This window comes from Spodoptera frugiperda, chromosome 21 (genome assembly GCF_023101765.2).
Source record: "Spodoptera frugiperda isolate SF20-4 chromosome 21, AGI-APGP_CSIRO_Sfru_2.0, whole genome shotgun sequence".
In the NCBI taxonomy this organism is placed as follows: Eukaryota; Metazoa; Arthropoda; class Insecta; order Lepidoptera; family Noctuidae; genus Spodoptera; species Spodoptera frugiperda.
In genome coordinates, this window is record NC_064232.1 from 7510503 (window position 1) to 7532335 (window position 21833).

Here is a 21833-nt window from a genome sequence, read left to right on the forward strand (position 1 = left end):
GACGTCATCTAGTGATGTCATGAGTTGCGGTTGAACGAACTGACTGGTAGCGCGGTGTAGGCTCGTGACGGCAACCGGCCCGAGGCTGGGACTAGTTCAGTGACTAGCGACCTGGTAGATGTCGTGAAAGGCTTTTTTAAAGGGGGGAAAGTCATCTGATGACTTCGAGTGGAGTCCAGAAGGAGTGTCAGACTCTTACTGACTAAACACCACCCCGTTCCTACTCCTGCTTTTCGAGCCGGAGCCCCGGTAAACCCGCTAGGTAGTCCTCAGCTCCGGATGCTTCTCATGCGTAAGGGCTCGAAACCTGGCAAGTTTCAATGTGACTTTTCCCAAGTTATATGTACCTTCTAAGATTATTTAGACACCACTGACAAACGTTAGGTAAACTGAGGTTCATCATATCTTTTTATAAGTTTGGAATCGCCAACCCGCATTGAGCAAGCGTGGTGATTAATGCTCAAACCTTGTCCGTGTGAGAAGAGGCCTTTGGTCAGCAGTGGACACTTATAGGCTGTTGATGATGATGTATGCAGTAACACATTTATCATGTCTTAATCCCCACTCTACTTATGGGTAACTTAAAAGCCTTTTATTACTAATGGGCTATTTTCGGTTTTTCGAAAATTATTATTATAATTAAAATAAGCACGGAGTCTGGAAATGTGTCCGGTATATGGCAATAGGCTCACCCCTATTTATTACAAGGGACTTACAACAAAAATTTTGAAAAAGACTTCTCTCGGGGGTGTACATTGTATAGTGGCATTACATGCCATAATGTGCACCTCTAACTACCCCTTCGGGGATTAAAGGCGTGACGATATGTATGTATGTATGTTCATTTACCTTTAAAAAAAAACTTGCTAATTCTAACGCAACGTGCTAAACTTATTCACACATACATAGGTTATGGTTTGTCTATGGTGTAGTCTAGAAATGGCGTTGGCGGGAAATGTGTTTATTCTAGTTAGAAAAACTAGCTTCTGCCAGCGGCTTCGACCGCTTTTCTGTGAGATAAAAAGTAGCCTATGTATTATTCCAGACTATAATCTATCTCTGTACCAAATTTCATCCAAATCCGTCTAGCAGTTTTTGCGTTAGAGAGTAACAAACATACATATATCGCATCCTAATTGTAGGTTTCTTTGATACTCAATCACGTCAAAACGGCTGAAGGGATCGGGATGAAATTTGGAACAGGGGTAGATTATGGTCTGCAATAACACATAGGTTAACGTCACGCCTTTTTATCCCCGAAGGTGCAGGCAGAGGTGCACATTACGGCACGTAATGCCGCTATACAATGTACACCCACTTTTCACCATTTGTGTTATAAGTCCCATGTAATAGGGGGTGAGTCTATTGCCTATTGCCATTTATTAGTTTAAATTAATACCTGGACATATTCCTGTCAAAACTGTCAACCATATTTCTTTTATATACTTATTGATAATGGGTCGACATTTGGCCGCTATCTCACCTGATGGTAAGTGATGATGCGGCCTACGATGGAGCACGTCTGCCCATAAGCAACCTATTCACTCGGGCTTCGAAGACACCCAGGTTATACCCATCAGGAAACACAGACTCCGGCAAGGAGTTCCACTCCCTAGCAGTTACACTTTATTTTACTGATATACCTATATGTTGGGACAACATAGTATATGTGAGAGAGGGACAGATATGTCTTGTGTCTCATTCTGTTTCATATTATAAATATATGTATGTATATGATCACGCTACTAAATTTGCTTATAATATAGTTAGTCTCATGTTTGTCAGAAAATTTTAATATTTTTAGAAAAATTTTTTATGCTAATTTTTGTAATTCAAATGAAATAGGCGCTATGTCGTGGTGGCCCGGAGGTTTAAAATGCCCGCTTCTCTTGCATGAGGGCGATTCCCGAGTCGGGCAAACATACTACTGAAGCTTTTTTCAGTTTTTCGAAAATGTCTCTGTAGTAGCACAGATTTTGGAATTGTGCCCAATATATGGCAATAGGCTTACCCCATATTACACGAGACTTATATTACAACACATAGTGAAAAGTGGGTGTACATTGTACAGTGGTATTATGTGCCGTAATGTACACCTCTGCCTACCCCTTCGGGGATAAAAGGCGTGACGATATATTATTATTCTTATAAATTTTTTGTCATAGAGTCTGGAAGTAAGTTACAATTTTAAGAATAGTATTGTTAAAATTGGTCTCATAAACATGACAAGTAAAAAGTGCATTTCTGCTCACACTATCGCGAATTAATAGTCGTAATGTTATGTTATGTATAGTATAAAGAATACATAGGTATTCATATCAGTCGTTTTGGTATTCAGAGCAAATTATTCATTTAAAATAATACTTCTTTTTTAACAACCCATTTATAAATAAATGAAAATGTAACACAATTTTTTATATGAAAGTGTTACAAAAAATGTGACAAAGAACAAAAAATGTTTTTTTGTAAAGTAAAGATTTTTTTGAGCAGTTTACATAAGGTACTTTATACTGTATAAGACTCTATGACTTAATGTTTGACGAGGAACTCGACATAGTTTCAAGCCATGCTAGATGCTTAATCTTGAGCAGCATTCGACACATGACGCTCATGAATATGAGCCTCGAAATAGTCGAGTTCCTCGTCAAACAGTTATGTGAGTAAGCCGATAACATAATAATTAATTTAGTACGTCTCACAAAAGTTATTTCCATTATAAGGATATGTATGAATTTATTTATAACAGCCGCGCCGCATGTCCGTAACATTCCTAGACAACCTACAACATTACAGCTCTACTGTGGTCAAGGTACATGGAGCTGTTCACACAGAATTTAATACTTGATTAATTTAATTACTTTTTTTTATTAAAAAATGAAATCTTAGAATGCTACATAACTCTCAGAAAAAAATAGGCTATATACCTACACTAGTTATTACATTGGTGTTACCAGAATATTACTAAGACATTGACTATCTTCACTGACAGACAGACAGACTGACTGACAATTCAATTTTGACGTTTCAAAAGTGCCTAAATTAAGGATTAATTGAAATAAATGACTTTGACTTTGAAACTCTTAGACATAGGCTTAGGAATATACAGTTCCAGATCTTACTATTATTATATCCAGAAGAAAATAGTTTTTAATCTAACTATCTTACTATAACATTGTAAATGCGAAAGTTTGTATGTATGTTTGTTACTCAATCACGTCAAAACGGCTGAAGGTATCAAGAAGAAATTTGGAACTGGAGTAGATTATGGTTTGGAATAACACATAGGCTACTATTTATCCCACGGGAACGCAGGTGAAACCGCTGGTAGAAGCTAGTTTTAAATTTGTGAGTTTGTGACTGTGTTTGTTACTCAATAACGTCATAACGGCTGAAGGCATCTACAATGAAATTTGAAACAGGGGTAGATTATGGTTTGGAATAACACGTAGTCTACTTTTTATCCCAGAGGAACGCAAGCAAAACCGCTGGTAGAAGCTAGTTTTAAATTTGTGAGTTTGTGAATTTGTTTGCTTCTCAATCACGTCAAAACGGCTGAAGGGATCGGGATGAAATTTGGAACAGAGGGGATTATGGTCTGGATTAACCCATAGGTTAGTTTTTATCCCACGGGAAATCAGGTGAAGCTGCTGGTAGAAGCTTTAATTAAACCAGAAACACAATTCCATACTCTGTGATATATCCGATGCTGCGGACTACCTAGCGGGTTTACCGGGGCTCCGGTTCGAAAAGCAGGAGTAGCAACGGGGTGGTTTTTAGTCAGTAAGAGTCTGACACTCCCTCTCGCCTCGTTCAAGGCAGAAGTCATTGGATGATTTTGCCCCCTTAAAAAAATACTCAGAGATATTTTTATATTTTTTTAATCCATATAAATCTCATTGCTTTTTCAGTTTACACTGTTTCTGTTTTTTTTTATTTACTAAAGGTACAGAGGTTACCAACAACTTCTGTTTAAACAATATTAAGTACAGTAAATACATATCAGTTTTGGACTTATACAGTCGTCAATTATAGGTTAACCAACTATTTAATACTAAATGATAACTTAACACTAAAATATTTTTTCATATGCTAACTGTTTTTTTTAATATGCCTAGTACTTTATTCATAGTATCTTTGAGTCATGTTTTTATACATTTGAAATGAAAAATATCTTAAGTTATCTGCCATTTAATGTGACAAGAACTTAATCAGTACCTTGGACAGATTTTTTTTTGTAATGTCATTTTAAAATGCTGTCACATTAAATAACGACTATCATTCAATTTCAATTCAATCATTTATTTCAAATAGACCAGGAAGGCTCTTTTGAACGTCAAAGCAAATATTACAATATTAATAACGTCTGTCTGTCGGTCAGTCCTCTAGTTGCTCTATTTGCTCGTTCCAAAGTGTAGATTCCTATGGAGAAGAACAAGCAAGAAACTCCATAGGTTACTCTAACGTGTCATTTTAAAATGGCGGCTATGACTTAAATGGATTTGATCCATCATAAGTCATAAGGGATCTGCCATAATAGGCTACTTTCCTACTAGTCAAATTCAATACTTTTTTCGAAACATCAAAAATGACATTTTCTATGAACTTTGTATGAAATACTCTATTATGACGTCATCAGATTTTTACATCAATTAGCAGACTTATTTCTTGAAAAATTCGAAAATTAAGTAGATCATAAAATCTATGAATGAAAGTGTGATTATTTTTTAATATTTTTTTTATATAGCAGTCATTTTTGACAGAGGAAACTACCCAATTGGCGAGCTTGCATAAAAACAATGTATTAGAGAAAAATATAGACCGTATCTATGCCTGAATCAGACTTGTCAGCATCAACAGTCTGTATCAGTTTTGTGGTCAATGAGCCTCCTCAATGTACAAAGGATTTGCTAAAACCTTCACGTTTACCAACCTGATGGTAGAAATCAGTATAAAAGGTTCAGGTTTATCAGAGAGCGCTGCTGCCCGGTCTCTGTCTAATGTGTAGTCACTTAGTCGTTACTTGTGATACCCACATGAAGACTAGGGGTGGTGGAAAACGTGTTCTACTCTACCGTCATCCGAATAGAGTATTTAGATTTAATTCTCATAATATTTATGACATGATATGTAGTTTAGCATGATAATATATGACAATGTAACCTACATATATTTTACCATTTTTTAAGGTTTATATTTAAATGCAACGTCACGCCTTTTATCACCGAAGGGGTAGACAGAGGTGCACATTACGGCACGTAATACCACTATACAATATACACCCACTTTTCACCATTTGTATTATAAATCTCATGTAATAGGGGATGAGTCTATTGCCATATACTGGACACAATTCCAGACTCCGTGCTACTGCTGAGAAATTTTCGAAAAACCGAAAAAAGCCTAGTAATACTTTTGCTCTATTATAAGCTTTATATACTAATAAAGAAATTAAATTAAATAATAGGGCAGAATCTAAAGGATTTTTGTCAAGAATGGAAGTAATTTTTACCTAATTTTAAACTAAGATATAATACTAACATAATCAGTAAATAGGACATAGCAAAAAAGTGATGCTTTTTTGTTTTAGACTGCCAATTCTAGACAGTTAGTATTAGAAAACATCTAGATTTTCTAGATAATATGAAGATCTGAATGTCTAGTCTATAAATTAAGACAAGGTATGTTTCAAAATTAAATATCCTACATTTTAAAAAGACTTTTTAAATGAGTATTAAGACAATTTTTTTAACCCTATTTATTTGGTCGGGATAGGAAACGGGACGCCGTGTAGATATAGTTTTACACTTATATGCTATAGTTTTATATAAATAAAATTGTTAAACAGGTACATTGGTATATGATTTTCGATTATTTGTGGTCTATATACTTGTATATGTTCATTAAATGGTCACTAACTATAGGCCTAGAGCTGAGAGAGGCAAAAATTATCTCCAATGCGTTTTGACCTATTTTCTTCAATTTTAGCTTGTTATATACTATTTTTCTTATATTTTAACTCGTAATATGTATTTCTAAGTGTATTTTTCAACATGACATTTAGTTATATACAAGAATTTGTTTGCTATGTACATTTTTCTTTCTTCAAATAGTGGGTTTTGCCTACAGTTGGTCCCGATTGAAGTTCTCAAAGCTTTGAACTGTAAAATATGTTTAGTTTCAATCATTTAATGTTGTTTTTCTACAAACTAATACATTATCTGTTTCCACAAACGATTTTATTGGGATTTTTACACGTTTTTCTTAGATTTTTTTACATTTTTCGTCCGATATACTGCGGCAAAGCTCGTGGTTCCTTAAAAATCTTATTTAATCACATTTTTCGATATTTTTAAAGGGTGAACGGATAGACTTCGATAAAGTAGTGTATATTTCGTTAAATTATACCTTTTTAAATACAAATTTTGCTCATTTTGAGGAGATTAAAGACTTTAAAAACGATAATGAACCTTAAAACAAAGGCAAGATGAGCGCAAGTAATTTTGATAGGGACGCCAACTTTGAGATGAATTTTTTCCCTTTAATCAAGTATTAAATGAAACAAATCTTTATAAATAAGGAAGAATATACATCAAATAACATATATTAAGCATTTTCTAATCGGTATTTTTAACTTTTTCGTAGGAAATAAGCAAAAATCGGGAGCGCGCGCGTCCGAGACGTTTGCCGCGCAGAAACGGGTAAACAACCCCTGAATATCAATCGTTTTCTGTCTTATAACTATTAATAAATACAAAATTACTCTAATACTCACATTTCCAACTGGAACTTTGAAGAACAATCCATTTTTAAGAGTCACAACACGATCCGACCACTAACCCGCGCGTACCAACACCGACACTTCACAGAAACGTTAAAAAAAAACATAAAAACACTTTGAAAAACACAAAAATATCCTATTAATCGAAAAATTCATTAAATTTCGTACACAAAACGACAATTTTCTAAATAGGCCTACAATAATCTTATTGGAATCAAACGTTGGTTAGTTGTGCGAAAAATTCGCGGATCGGCGCGGTTGCCGGTCATTTAGGCCTACGAGCGCAAGCGGCCGCGCGCTCAGCCACCTCAGCCCGTACACTTTAGCACACGAATGATAAATACAACATACGATACATTAGCTTAGCTACCTAGATAAGGGCCCGAAAAGTTATCGAGACTGGTGTACGGACACACGTGGACAACCGCGACCAAACCATCCCATCGACCGGAATGTAACACAAATAACTGAATGTAACACACGGCTTGTTAATCCATTTTAAAATTGGGTTTTTCTGGAAGGGTTTTTTGGGTTTTTTTCTGGGTGGAAGGGTGGGTGGGTGAGGGTTGTTGGGGTTGGTTGGGTGCTGAGTGTTGGGGCCGGGAGGTGGCGCGCGCGCGGCTCACTTGTTAGGAATGGCGGAACGACGCCGTTGCCGAGTTCCAGCCTTGTGCCGCTCGTGGTGCGCATACGCCTAAAAGAGGCAACCATAGCTGTAGGTATACGTATCACTAGTACCTACCTACATACTTTATCTACTATTACCAATATTATAGCCAAACTATCTCAGGTGATCAGCTAATTGTATTATTTTGTAGAAAAATCCTTTATTTTCTTATATAAAATTGGATTTTTTTCTTGGTTAAGTCTTTAAGGGATTCGTTTTAAACTACATACATATATGTATTTTTTTTTTCTTATTGGAAATACATAGTAGGGATTATTAAATCTAATTGTCTAGTTAGTTAGTTAGACTTTTACCTACCTATATAAGATTTTAAACTGACATGGTGACTAGTAATATCATTAGAACTTAAAACGGGATATTTACCATGTTTATTAGTTTTTGTGAGTCCCAGTTCATCCGTGATCATGGTGCTTGCAACAGTGCCGAAATATCGGAAACTCGTAGACATAAATAAACATGGTAAATATCCCGTTTTAAGTTCTAATGATTTGATTTTACCTACCTAGACGTTTGTCTAAGTAATTGGCCTAAGGAATTAGTGCCTTAACTCTAGCTGCTAACAATTAGTCTAGATCAAATAGTTTCTAAAGTAATAAACTAATTATTTTAACAACGAACTGGGAATTTAAGGAATTTAAAAAAGATTTGTCTGTCATCCATTTTGTGTATCAGCAAAAATTTAACTTAATTTTGTTAAGTTAAAATTAACAATCCATACGATTTTAAAATTAGGTAATAATTGTTGAGTTTTCCTGGAATACATATATAGTTTATTTCTATATAATAACGTTTTTATATACTAGATATAGAATTATTTGAATTTAATGTTAGAACTGTGTATACATATAAGTAACCTATGGAGTTTCTTGCTCGTTCTTCTCCATAGGAATCTACACTTTGGAACGAGCAAATAGAGCAACTAGAGGACTGACCGACAGACAGACGTTTTTAATATTTTTATTATATTTGTTTTTATGTACAAAATAGCCTTCCTGGTCTATTTGAAATAAATAATTTTGATTTTGACTTTGATAGTATACTGAGCAATACCTATACCTAAAAACATTTACTAAAAATACTAGACCAAGTAAGGTAAGACTTTAGATCTATTTAGGTATTTCAATACTTAGTATTAATCAGCTAATTTTGAGTAGTTAACCTATGGAGTTTCTTGCTCGTTCTTCTCCATAGGAATCTACACTTTAGAACGAGCAAATAGAGCAACTAGAGGACTGACTTTTTTTGTCTTGAAATATTTTGTTTTATGTTCAAAAGTGTCTTACGGTCTTAATTGAAATAAATGATATGACTTTGTTTTACCTGGTTGTAATTATGTGAATTTTAAATGAACGCTAAAAGTGAGGATTATGAGGGAAACATTGGGAGCTGACATGAATGGAAAGAGTTAGACTGTCTCAAAGTCAAATAATTTATTCCAATTATTAGGTACTTTTGAAATATCAGTCTGTCCGTCAGTGAAGCTAGGTGCTCGTTCCAAAGTGTATCTTCAAATGGAGAAGAACGAGCAAGAAACTCCATTCGTTACTCTTTTAAAAATACATGTTTAGATTTACTCTGATACATTTTTCCAATCAGTAATTGTACATATATGTGAGAACAATGCAGAGACATTGCAACGCGCGACACAGATGGTAGAACTTACTAAGTTAATGTACTGAGGGACCCTTTGATCTAACATGGTCCTCACATATACATACTGACAATCTGAAAGATTGCTTCTATGCTACTGATGCTGAAAAAAGGATGCTATATATAGGACTTATTATAGGAAATTGACTTTAAAATAGTGGTGTAAAATAAATCGAGAAATTTTACCTCAAATAAATGTACATATATGTAAGAACAGTGCAGAGATATTGCAGTGTGATAGTAGAGCATGGAAAAGAGAGTCCTTTCCATCATCGAACCACAAGACAATCGGCGAGGCGTCACCGTTTCATGGTGGATATCCCACCCACTCGCACGAAGCGCTTCGCTTCAAGCTTCCTTGTTTGAACAGCTAGTGCCGCAGTCTGTGTTTCCTGATTTGTATAACCTGGGTGTCTTCAAAGCCCGAGTGAATAGGTTGCTTATGGGCAGACGTGCTCCATCGTAGGCCGCATCATCACTTACCATCAGGTGAGATAGTGGCCAAACGTCGACCCATCAAATGTAAAAAGAGTATATTATACTTTGTTGTCCTCATGGTTATTTTCTTTTTCTATCACTTTGACTGAATATTAGTTTTACATTGTTCTCACATAGTTAAAGCAATCGAAACAATGTAATCAAGAATTGTATTGTGAATCTGATTGAAAAAGAGTAACCTATGGAGTTTCTTGCTCGTTCTTCTCCATAGGAATCTACACTTTGGAACGAGCAAATAGAGCAACTAGAGGACTGACCGACAGACAGAGATTTGGTAATATTTGCTTTGACGTTCAAAAGTGCCTTCCTGGTCTATTTGAAATAAATAATTTTGACTTTGACTTTGAACGTATAATTATATAGTTTTTAAGACACATTGCAACGTTACACTTTTTTTTGTTTTTTCCTTTTGAGCCACTGTTTAACTGAAACTACTATATAACCTTTAAATATAGGTAGTGTAACAGTGTTTATGAATCTAGCTGAAATATCTGAACACTAAATAAGGGTCATGTTTTTGGAAATGAATTCCGAAATACTCTTGCGTCATTCCATCTTCCAAGCTCAGTGTGTCAAACCGGTGCTACTGCTGCTGCTGTGAGCCTCAAGATGCGAAGTGGATGGCTTCCCTACTATCGATACATCGCATACTCGAGCTGCGCATCTCTCGCACAGCTACATAGCTTAGTATCAGTGGAAACGGTCTCATAGTATCTCAGCCTTCTTTGACGGGTAAAATCATCCAATGACTTCTCCCGCCTTGGGCGAGGCGAGAGGGAGTGTCAGACTCTTTCTGACTAAAAAGCACCCCGTCCCTACTCCTGCTTTTCGAGTCGGAGCCCTGGTAAACCCGCTAGGGGAACCGCAGCTCCGGATCAAGTTTCAAAGCCTAGATATTACATCTTCATAACATAGCTACATAGCACATCTCTGGTGGAAAAGCACATACATATATATTGGTAACTGGAATGTTACCACGTGTTAAATTAAAATCACTTAAATAAAACAAAATGTGTAGTTTAATTCGTAATAAAACAGCAGTTTCTATAACATTATATAACATAACAATATTAAAATATGTATTAATACAGACTGTTATAATAAAAATATTAATAAATGACAATAACATTGGGACACGAAAATTTTATGATATTCCAATAATATTTTTGATAAGTCTATGTTTATTTTTGAAAATATCTCTGTTCTCATTAGACTTGGATAAAAATGCTTAAAGAAAGATTTGTTCCTACATTAACAAGCTATACGTCAATCTAAATATCACCAAAATCGGTTCAGTAGTTTCCGAGTTATGGCTAGGAAAGTGCACAGACGGTGGTATGAAATTGTGATAGGTTAATATTTTAGCATTTTAATGGCTGTATTTAATAATAATTTTATCGACGGTCAGGGTACATAATAGACTCTTTTGTTTTGTCTATTGTTTTTTAATAGTTGTGACGTCATGCTATTTTTTTTGTCTTTAAAAAAGAAATATTTTGACCAAAGAAAGTAGTTTTTCTACCTATATACAACCTTTTATCCCCGAAAAGGAAGCCAAAGGTGCACATTTCGGCACCTAATGCCGCTATACAATGTACACCCACTTTTCACCATTTATGTTATAAGTCCCATGTAATAGGGGGTGATCCTATTGCCATATACTGGGTACAATTCCAGAATCCGTGCTACTACTGAGAAATTTTCGAAAAAAAAAAACCCAGCAATAGGTACTTTTCATGTTAATATCCGCCTATCATCCAAGTCAGCTTGTCTTGTCTTACCCTGTCTGTATACCAAATTTTATCAAAATCCGTTCAGTAGTTTAACCGTAATTGACGGACAAACATAAATTATGAAAATGACCGATATGGTAGGTATCTGTAGAATAGGTACCTACATACAGCCTATATATTTTAATAATTAAGCGAAAGCTTACCAAAAATGGTGCTGTGCTTAATATTTTTTTTAATTTAAAAGTTAGGTAACTATTTCTAAGAACTATTTTGCGTTATCTGAATGCAATGCCACCTATCAAGCTGTATAAAAACGACAAGCAGAAAAAAGATTATTAATAAATCATTTACTTTCTTAAAAATTCAGTAGCTACCCATTTAAGTTACTTCTACATTATTCTAATTATTGCATAAAAATATCAAGCGTAGATCCGGAGCTGCAGACTACCTAGCGAGTTACCGGGGCTCCGGCTCAAAGGGCAGGTCTAGGAACAGGGTGGTTTTTAGTCAGTAAGAGTCTGATACTATCTGTCGCCCAAGGCGAGAGAAGTCATTGGATGATTTTCCCTTCCAAAAAAAATAGGTAAAGCATTTTGGTAGTTTTGGTAGGATTGTAGCGAATTTGGTAGGAGTAGGAGTTTTTATTTAACCAACATTGATACTAACTACTAACTATACCTAATCATACTTACTGTCGAATCTCCATTTCAGCAAATATTTAATACTTTTTTAGAGGAGAAATTCTTCAAAGCAGGCATCTCCCACCCTGGTTGAGGCGAGAGAGAGTCTCAGACTCTTACTGACTAAAAACCACCCCGTTCCTACTCTTGCTTTGAGCCGGAGCCCCAAGAAACCCGCTAGGTAGTCCGCAACCTAAAGTCATAATTAAAATTATTTATATTTCAAATAGACCAGGAAGGCACTTTTGAATGTCAAAGCAAATATAATAATATTAATAACGTCTATCTGTCGGTCAGTCCTCTAGTTGCTCTATTTGCTCGTTCCAAAGTGTAGATTCCTATGGAGAAGAACGAGCAAGAAACTCCATAGGTTACTCTTTTCCAATCAGATTCACAATACAATTCTTGGTTACATTGTTTCGATTGCTTCAACTATGTGAGAACAATGTAAAACTGATATTCAGTCAAAAAGGTAGAAAAAGAAAATAACCTAACCAAATATCTATCTAATGCTTCAGTTTATAATAATACTATGCACATATAATGAGACGAGATGAAAGTCATGGGACAGTCTTACTGACTAAAAACCACCCCGTTCCTACTCCTGCTTTTCGAGCCGGAGCCCCGGTAAACCCGGTAGGTAGTCCGCAGTTCCAGATCAAACTGCAATCTCCAACCCTGCCTTTAGAGATTATGGCAAACCCCTCTTATGTAGAGGAGGTCCACAGTCCAGCAGTGGACTTCCACTGGCTATTACTAAAGTTCTCAAACAACTAAATATTAGGTAAAATAGATTTTACTTGAACACCGATGGCGATAGTAACGCCATCTATTATCTAGATTTTGAAACTATTCTTAAATAGGTACGAATTTATTAGTACTAGGTAATGTTAGTAAGCTAGCGGGTTACCGGGGCTCCGGTTTGAAAAGCAGGAGTAGGAACGGAGTGGTTTTTAGTCAGTAAAAGTCTGACACTCTCTCTCGCTTCGCCCAAGGCGGGAGAAGTCATTGGATGTTATTACACTCTTAAAAAATGGTACTATCAGTAGTAATAAAGCTGATGATTGTCCTGATGGTGAACAGACACTAGTCTAGGTACACGTGCAACACTAGAAGTAGTACGATTGTGTTAGGTATCGACCATGACGTTCACAGACGGACAGACTGATAACCTATTATTTATTTAAGTATTTCTTTTTTGTTGACGTTTCAAAAGTACCTAAGTAGGTATATGGTTTAATTGGAATAAATGATTTGACTTAAATACTGGAAATATTAGACACTCTTTAATAACAGATTTAGGTAGGTACTTACCGCCATACTCAGAGTCATTTAATGGTTACTTAACCCAGTCCTTAGCAATTGTTGTAGGAACAAAATCGTTACTAAGGAATAGTTTAAGTAATCATTAAATGTCTCTGAGTGCGATGGTTAGTGTTTAAACATGTTAAGTTGTAGGTATAGTGATAGGTTGTATAAGAAATAAGGATTTTGACATAGACCGGGCAACATACCAGCAGGCTACAATATGAGGTAATTCAAGAAGAGAGTAAATTGTAGTAGCACAGAGTCTAGAATTGTGTCCAGTATATGGCAATAGGTTCACCCCCTATTACATGGGACTTATAACACAAATGGTGAAAAGTGGGCGCACATTGTATAGCGGCATTACGTGCTCTAATATGCACCTCTACCTACCCCTTCGGGGATAAAAGGTGTGACGACGAAGTAAATAGGTTTCTTATATAGAATCATCAACAAATAAATAAATTGACAAACAATTGATTCTGGATTGTACCTTTTTAAACGAAACACATCGAGCTATACAATACCAGTTTATCATGAACTCGCTTTGTATGATCTTTTCTTACATTTGATAGGTCAGTTTATACTGGTTACTCTATATCTGTTGAGCTATAATAACCAATTTATCATGAACTCGCTTTCTATGTTCTTTTCATACATTTAATAGGTCAGTTCATACTGGTAATATCTCTTGAGCTATAAATAACCAGTTTATCATGAACTCGCTTTGTATAATCTTTTCATACATTTGATAGGTCAGTTTATACTGGTTATATAAGTTGATGCGTTCGTAGGTACCTATTGACTTCTTGCTCTCTGTGTTGGTTGCAAATCAGTGCAATGTGATGAACTAGAGATGCAAAATAATAAGCTTTGATTGAGTGCAATTATTAAAGGTACAGTATTATTAATAGTCCTATATTGTGAGGCAATCTGGGAGTCTAGGGGAAAACTGTGTGAGGCGCTATTAGGCATAGGTTATAAATCTTTAAACTAAAATGCTGCGGACTACCTAGCGGGCGGGGTGGTTTTTAGTCAATAAGAGTCTGACAATCCCTCTCGCCTCGCCCTAGGTGGAAGAAGTCATTGGAAGATTTTACACCCTCAAAAAAAAAACATTCAGCTTCAGTAGGGCGCGAAAACTTATAGTTGGCATACATACATACAATATAACCTCACGCCTCGCCTGTCTCCCATGGGGGTAGGCAGAGACTATGGAACGCCAATTGCCACGGTTCTTACACACTTCTTTCGCTTCATCAACAGTCATTATAAAGTAAAACTTATAGTATAGAGTGAAAATAACATACAATTTTATTACTATACTTAAAATATTAATCTAGAGTGCAGAAGAACTTTTCAATAAGCTACATTAGCACGTTTCTTTTAAATTTCGTTGTAGGTAGCTCTCGCTGGCCAGATTATGGCTGATATGTTCTGATGATGATTATTGTCGAGTTCGCTATTTGAGTTAGTTCAAGAGCACTTGATGAGAAATAAGTTAGCCTGTATGGTCACCCATCAGCCTCCTACAAATTTTTAGATAAAAATCACAGTATTGTTATATTTTGCAATGTAAAAGTAAGACAGAGATACGGTAGGTACCTAAATAATTATAAATAGGGTTTTTTTTTATATTTGATGGGTCGACGTTTGGCCGCTATCTCGCCTGATGGTAAGCAATGATGCGGCTTACGATGGAGCACGTCTGCCCGCAAGCACCTATTCGTTGGGCTTTGAAGACACCCAGGTTATATACCCATCAGGAAACACAGACTCCGGCAAAGAATTCCACTCCCTAGCAGTTCGCACAAGGAAGGTACACGTATTTGTAAGAAATTAGGCATAAGCACAATATTCCTTGTTTATTTAGTGATTTATTTCAAAAGTTCAATAAAAAGTACTGCTGCTCTACAGTGCGAGTTGTGAAAACGTGTAGTGACATCTAGTGTCGAGTAGCTATAGCTGTTTGTATAGCGCCATCTAGCGATGTGTAGCAGTATTTTCTTGTATTTGCCAGTCGGTGTGGATTATTTAGTATACACTTAAAATTTGAAAAATAAATTGAAATATTGGTATAATTGAGCAAATTATGATTTATAAGAATGTATGTCAACATAATAGATTTATTTGAAATAAAATAATTTTAAAATTGAAACAATCAGCTGGTGTTGAGTCATGCATAAAAACTTTTAGTTATTCTTTTAATTTTACAATGGCAGCACTGAAGCTCGCCATCACAGGTTTATAATCCTTTCCATAAAAGTAAAATGTGCTTTATGACAGCACGAAAAGGATTAAAATTGCATGAAAAATAAAGTTAATAAGACATTTTATCGTTTGAGTAGGAAGTGGCATAAAAATAGGATTGCCAACAATCCGAGTGACGTCACGCTATTGGAGTGATGGAGCCTTCTAAAATTACATAGAACAGCGCAAGAAAATATATTTTCCCGACGTATGCGCTCCGCTTTAATATAATTTAATATACAAAAGTCTCGATAAAAGTGTTCGACGCGTGTGCTAATTGAAATAATCGTTTTTATCGCAACATTCAAAGTTAAAACTGTGTGATTTTGTTACTAAGTTACCGGAGATATTTTTCGTATTTTGTGAGTATCTAATGTATTTTCCACACGAAAACTGGTTATTAACGATCGATATTTACGTTTCGCCGTACCATACACGTGATGTAACGTGAATAATATGTTTTAATTCGTGTTTTTATGAACATAGCCTGTGTCATGATATGTCGCTAAAAATACTCCTGGAGTGTATTTTTGGAAATATATTTGATGATTTTGCTACTGCGAAGCTGTAAAGACGTGTGAAAGTTGTAATTACGTTGCAAATACCGCTTTTTATTAAATGTCCTTGAAGTAAAAAACAATATTTCGATCCATAGTATCAAGTTACGTGTTTTTTAACGCAAAGGTACGATGTTATTCATCCTTATTCTGCCTGGTTTGTTATGTGGATTCTTTTGTGCACGGAATGTCCGTGAGGGTTTTAATTGGATCAATTCTTAGTGCATGACCTTGAATCGAGTAGAATACGCATCGCGGTAACCGTGTTTTACTTACCGACGAACACGGCAATATTTTCCTAACGCGAAGTTACCAGATGTGAAAAATTCGCCTCCTCTAAAGGTGTGTAAAGGATTTGTTTACAAAAAACAGGTTTGTGCACAAAAACCGTGGCATATTGCAGTGTTGTGTTTGACTTTCACTTTTGTGCAATCATCTGTTCAGTTCAATGTAAAAAATGGCGCAATCTTATTTTCGGATTTAATGTCAAGTTAAAATTTCAGTTATTTTCCCTATCACTATAAAATCAACACTAAAATCATTAAAATTCCCATTAGAATAATGTCCAAACATGATTTTCCACTTTACCCATAATCCGGGGTAAAATTGCAACTGGTCACCCAACTAATGTTATTGTAGTATTTTGTTATCAGATCCCAAGTTCTTTGTAGGCATTCCTTTGTATTTAAACAATACTAAACCTTATTTTCTAGGTCATTGGAGTTATAGTACCTAATGCATTTGTAAACATTTGCGTAGATAATCGCGAACAGACTAAAAAGGTTGAAAAATTAGTAAAGAGGTTTTATATGCCTTGCATTTAGGATCTAATATTGAATGAAAGTGACTTAACTGAAAATTTCTGTAACATTCGATTTTATCATAAACTGGCGTTATAAAATATACTCTACAACCAAAGAACTAATCCATAAATCTAGTAAAAATCAATCATATGTCATGGAATACAGAAGAGATACTAAAATGTATTCAATACTATAATTTTCTGAGACTTTCTGGCTCATTTCCCACAACTTGCAGTTTTTGGATTCGGTCATTTTCATTCTAAGGGTGCAATATTATGTTATGGCAAATCAAATAACTATTACTATAAATGACTGAAAACTAGCTTCTGCCTGTGGCTTTATCCCACACTCCTGTGGTATATAAAGTAGCCTATGTGTTATTCCAAACCATAATCTACTCCTGTTCTAAATTTCACCCTTAACTATTCAACCGTTTTGATGTGATTGAGTAACAAAGTAAATTGAGGTATGTAAGATTCATAGCAATTGATGGTCCATTGTCTCTGCCTACCCCCATGGGAGATAGGCGTGAAGTTATGTATGTATGAGTAACAAACATACACATAAACTCACAAATGTTTGCATTTATAATATTAGAGAACTTAATGAAGAGTGCAATAGAGTTAAGTGATTGCAAATTACTAACATTAAACCTAAGTTTGATTCATTAGTTAACTGAAGTCTAACTGCCATACTCGAAAGACATTTAATGATTACTTAAACTATTCCTTAGTAACGATTTTGTATAGAAAACAATTGCTAAGGACTGGGTTAAGTAACAATTAAATGACTGGGTGTGGCAGTAAGAATTTTATCAAAATTCTCAGTAATTGCATCAACTCTGATCTGAACAATTGAACTTACTTAATATTTAGTATTAGGTTGCTTTTCCACCAGAGATGTGCTATGTAGATACGCTATGAAGTTGTAACAACTAAGCTGTGAAACTATGTGACTGTTTCCACTGATACTAAGCTATGAAACTGTGTTAGAAAGATGTGCAGGTCGAGTATGTATTGATAGTAGGAAAGCCACCCATAGCATGCTTCTTTGCATATAAAAAACACATCTTAGTTGAGTCTGTTTCCATCTATGCTAAGTTTTGTGCAACTAATTAATATGATTGGTGGAAGCCAAACACATCCACAGCCATTAGCATAGCACATCTCTAGTGTTATTCCCGGAAGAAAAATGTTCTAAAATATGTAGATATTATATCAACATGACAACAGCTAATATCACATGATTTTTGTGACATTGTAGGTCATTCACCTTATTACATTATAACACTTATCTGCCCTGATGATATTGATAGATGAACTGGAATTATATCCTTTGTTATTGGTAACATTGATAATTATAAAAGTGAAAGTTTCTGTGTATGTTTGTTACTCCTTCACGTCAAAACTTTTGAATGGATCGAGATGACAATTGGAACCAGTGTAGATTATAGATTATGGTCTAGATTAACACATAGACCATCTTTTATCTCATAGGAATGCAGGCGAAACTGAAGGCAGTAACTTGTGTTTGCATATGTACCAATGACACAGGGACATTTTCTTTTAAACTTGGGTATCTGGGTGTCTTCAATTCCCAAGTGAATAGGTTGCTTATGTAGGCGTGCTCCATCGTTACCATCAGGCGAAATAGTGGCATATTAAAAATACTAATAGGAAAATCTTTAGTGGTTTTTGACTCCTAATGGTTTCTCACTTTTCATCTTTGTGCAATCAGCCACATACTCAAGCTCGTTCTTCTCCATAGGAATCTACACTTTGGAATGAGCAAATAGAGCAATTAGAGGACTGACCAACAGACTGAAATTGTTAATATTTTAATATTATTGTATGTGCAACAGTGCCTTCCTGGTCTATTTGAAATAATTTGACTTTGACTTTAATTCCAATCCTGTGACGTGTTTGTGTAGTCATTGAGGTATTTGCTTTGACATTCAAAAGTGCTTTCATGGTCTATTCGTAATTAATAATTGTTGACTTTAACTTTGATTCCAACCTCGCGATGTGTAGTCATTAGGGGAGGACTGTGGGAGGCAGTGGATAGTACGTGGCTGATTGTATGATGATTATAAACCCTGTGTTATTGTTTATCATACAAAACAATATTACAATGTACATACTTCAATATTTCTGCTACTTTTACTATCTCTTTGTTTTTAAACTAGCTACAGATAGGAAATAATCAGTTTGTGTTGTCATGGTAACTGGTATAAACAATAATATTGGTGATAGTACATTTTATTTTGTTTGGTTATTGGTGTTATCTCGTTATTGGGTTTTGAGTGATGTTTGGTTGAGTAACTAAGTGAGGTTATAGTGTTGATGTCTGGTTTGGGTAAAAATATTTCATTAGTAGGTAGCTATTAGGAATTTGAAAAAGTAAGAAATGTATGCAAAACTTGTAGTTTCATTTAAATCATATGTGTGTATGATTTAAATGAAACTACAAGTTTTGCTAGTCTATAGAAGCATAATACTACTAAATATTTCAATGAAAACAGAAAATGAACCAAATAATTTCAAACAAAATAAATAATTAAATTAATTAAGTACCTATTAAATTCTGTGAGAACAACCCCATGTTTCTTGACCACAGAAGAGCTATAATGTTGTAGGTTGTCTAGGAATGTTACGGACATGCGGCGCGGCTGTTATAATGCCATGTTTGTAAAGCGCCTTTCATCCCCGAAGGGGTAGGCAGAGGTGCACATTACCAACTTTTCACCATTTGTGTTATAAGTCCCATGTAATAGGGCTTATAGAATTATGTTCAAACTAGAATATCAAGTGGAAGACTTGAGTCTGGCATTAATGGTGTATTTCTTGGCAAACGTTCCCCATTGTAGTCCGAATATTGACTACTAGACATAAAACCATTGAATTTGGCCTGATTCTTTGGAATATTTTATTAAAATCGGCTGAATATGAAGAGCGTATTACTGCAGGATATTTTATAGCTTTTGCTTGTGTTTGGTAAAAGAAAAACCCTAATAGGAATGATGACGGGGTATGAAAATTAAACATCTAATTAGTCCGTCAGTTAGGTAATAAAAAAATATTAGACACGTATTTTTTTATTGTATCATATTAGGGTAATAATGCTTAGATAAAATGAATCAAAGTTTGGGAGTGGCGTCAGTTCTACGTATAAAATGTACCTAGAAGTGATGTTACGTGTTATTTTAAATCGAAGACCCGCATCGTACGCATCTCACGCATCCCATATGACGTCATCGGTACGCATCGTATGTAGACATTGCCGATGATGCGGTTCGTACGATGCGGATCAGTGGACGCAGTTGTAAGAGTTTCTATACAAGACAAACTCAAATCTGTTGCGTACGATGCGGACAGTGGACGTCTTTCGGCTAATGATGATATGATGATGATAAACGTAAAACAAACTCATACTACGCCCTCTGGTGATCTTTCGGCTCGTTTGCAACCCCAGAAAATACGATGAATGCTAAACGTCAATTTATTAGATACTTTGACTTTGACTCTAACCAATTATCATTTGTTACAGGAAAGCCCGAAGCAAGCAACTAACCAAAGTGTATTAGAAAGGAATCATGCAAAGAAAACGTCCGCCGTCCAGGATTAAAGTTAGACTAGAATAGACTAAGGTATACTTACGCTAAGGATATGTGTTAAACACAGTAAGTGAACTCGGAACCCGCCACAATGCCCGTCGTCTCACCGTCTAGGTACAGCACCACATCATCGAGCCTGTCCGGCTCCTATAGGCCAACCCTGACCTCATCCACAGTAGAAAAACCCTACTACAGATCCACTAGCGAAAACTATGGCACCATACGAAGCTACGAGAAGTCAGAATACCATATCAGGTCACGGTTCTCTGATATCGATGGGAATCGCGAGAGAAAGACTATCGTTGAGCGAACCAGCTCCAGAACCTCAAGAGCGCCAAGCATCGCTGATTCTGACAGCGGTATCTCTAGTAGATATCGCTCGGATCGAAGCGAATCCCGCTCGAGAGATATCTCGACTACTAGGAGCGAAAGTAGCAAGACTTCAAGCGATACGCTCGGCAGGAGACGAGCTGTGATCCCGTCAGCTGATTTAGCGATGTCGCATGCGGACTGGTATAATAAATACTCGCCAGCCAACTACATACCTTTGACGCAGAGGATTCAACAGCAGCAGCAGCTTAACCAGAATTTTGGGGAGATTTCAAGGTCGAAGTCTATATCCAATGATATTGGACGTCCCCCCGTGTCGGATCCAACCCGGTTGGCCAGGAAAGCGAGGAACTCCGCAGCTACGATATCCGAGGTAATTATTTATTGTCACTTCCATTCTCTCTCTCTCTCTATATCAATGTACTATATTTCTTTATTTTTATTTTATTTTTTATTTTGAGTGTCTGCGAAATTGTCTCTGAAGGTATTTTTTTTTTATTTTTACATGTTTTTTTCTGGTTTTGTTGATGAACTCTGATGGTCATTGTCATGATGTTCATTTTGGATCGTGATGTCCATGTGATGATCACATTGGAAAATTAAATTGATGATTATTAAGTACAAATCGAATCGCCATTTATTTAAATAGGGAAAGAAAATATCAAATACATTCGTCTATTTTAAATGATTCACACAGATACGTATTAAAAATGGTTAGACATAGCTTATTTTGAAATAGACAAATAGATGACGTAAAAACATTAGGATCGATGACAAATGTATTATGAATGACCTTGACCCCGGGAGGTCAAGGACGCTCGGTTTGTCAGTTAATATAGAAATCAATACAACAGTTATTGATACCGTGTCAAAATCATTCCAAATTCATTTGTAATTAATTACAGGAAACTAACTCGTATGTGATGAAATAATTCTTAAATGAAACTT

General features: G+C 35.6%; 1 protein-coding gene across 1 annotated transcript in view; it reads left to right on the top strand.

The window, feature by feature from the left end:
• Positions 1-15644: 15644 nt before the first annotated feature.
• Positions 15645-21833, top strand: part of LOC118280234 (uncharacterized) — a 38557-nt gene continuing 32368 nt past the window's right edge. The window contains exons 1-2 of the mRNA XM_050701983.1: positions 15645-15944; positions 20489-21258. Coding sequence (XP_050557940.1) covers positions 20647-21258 — 612 coding nt within the window. The 5' untranslated portion in view covers positions 15645-15944; positions 20489-20646. The remainder of the gene's footprint in view (positions 15945-20488; positions 21259-21833) is intronic.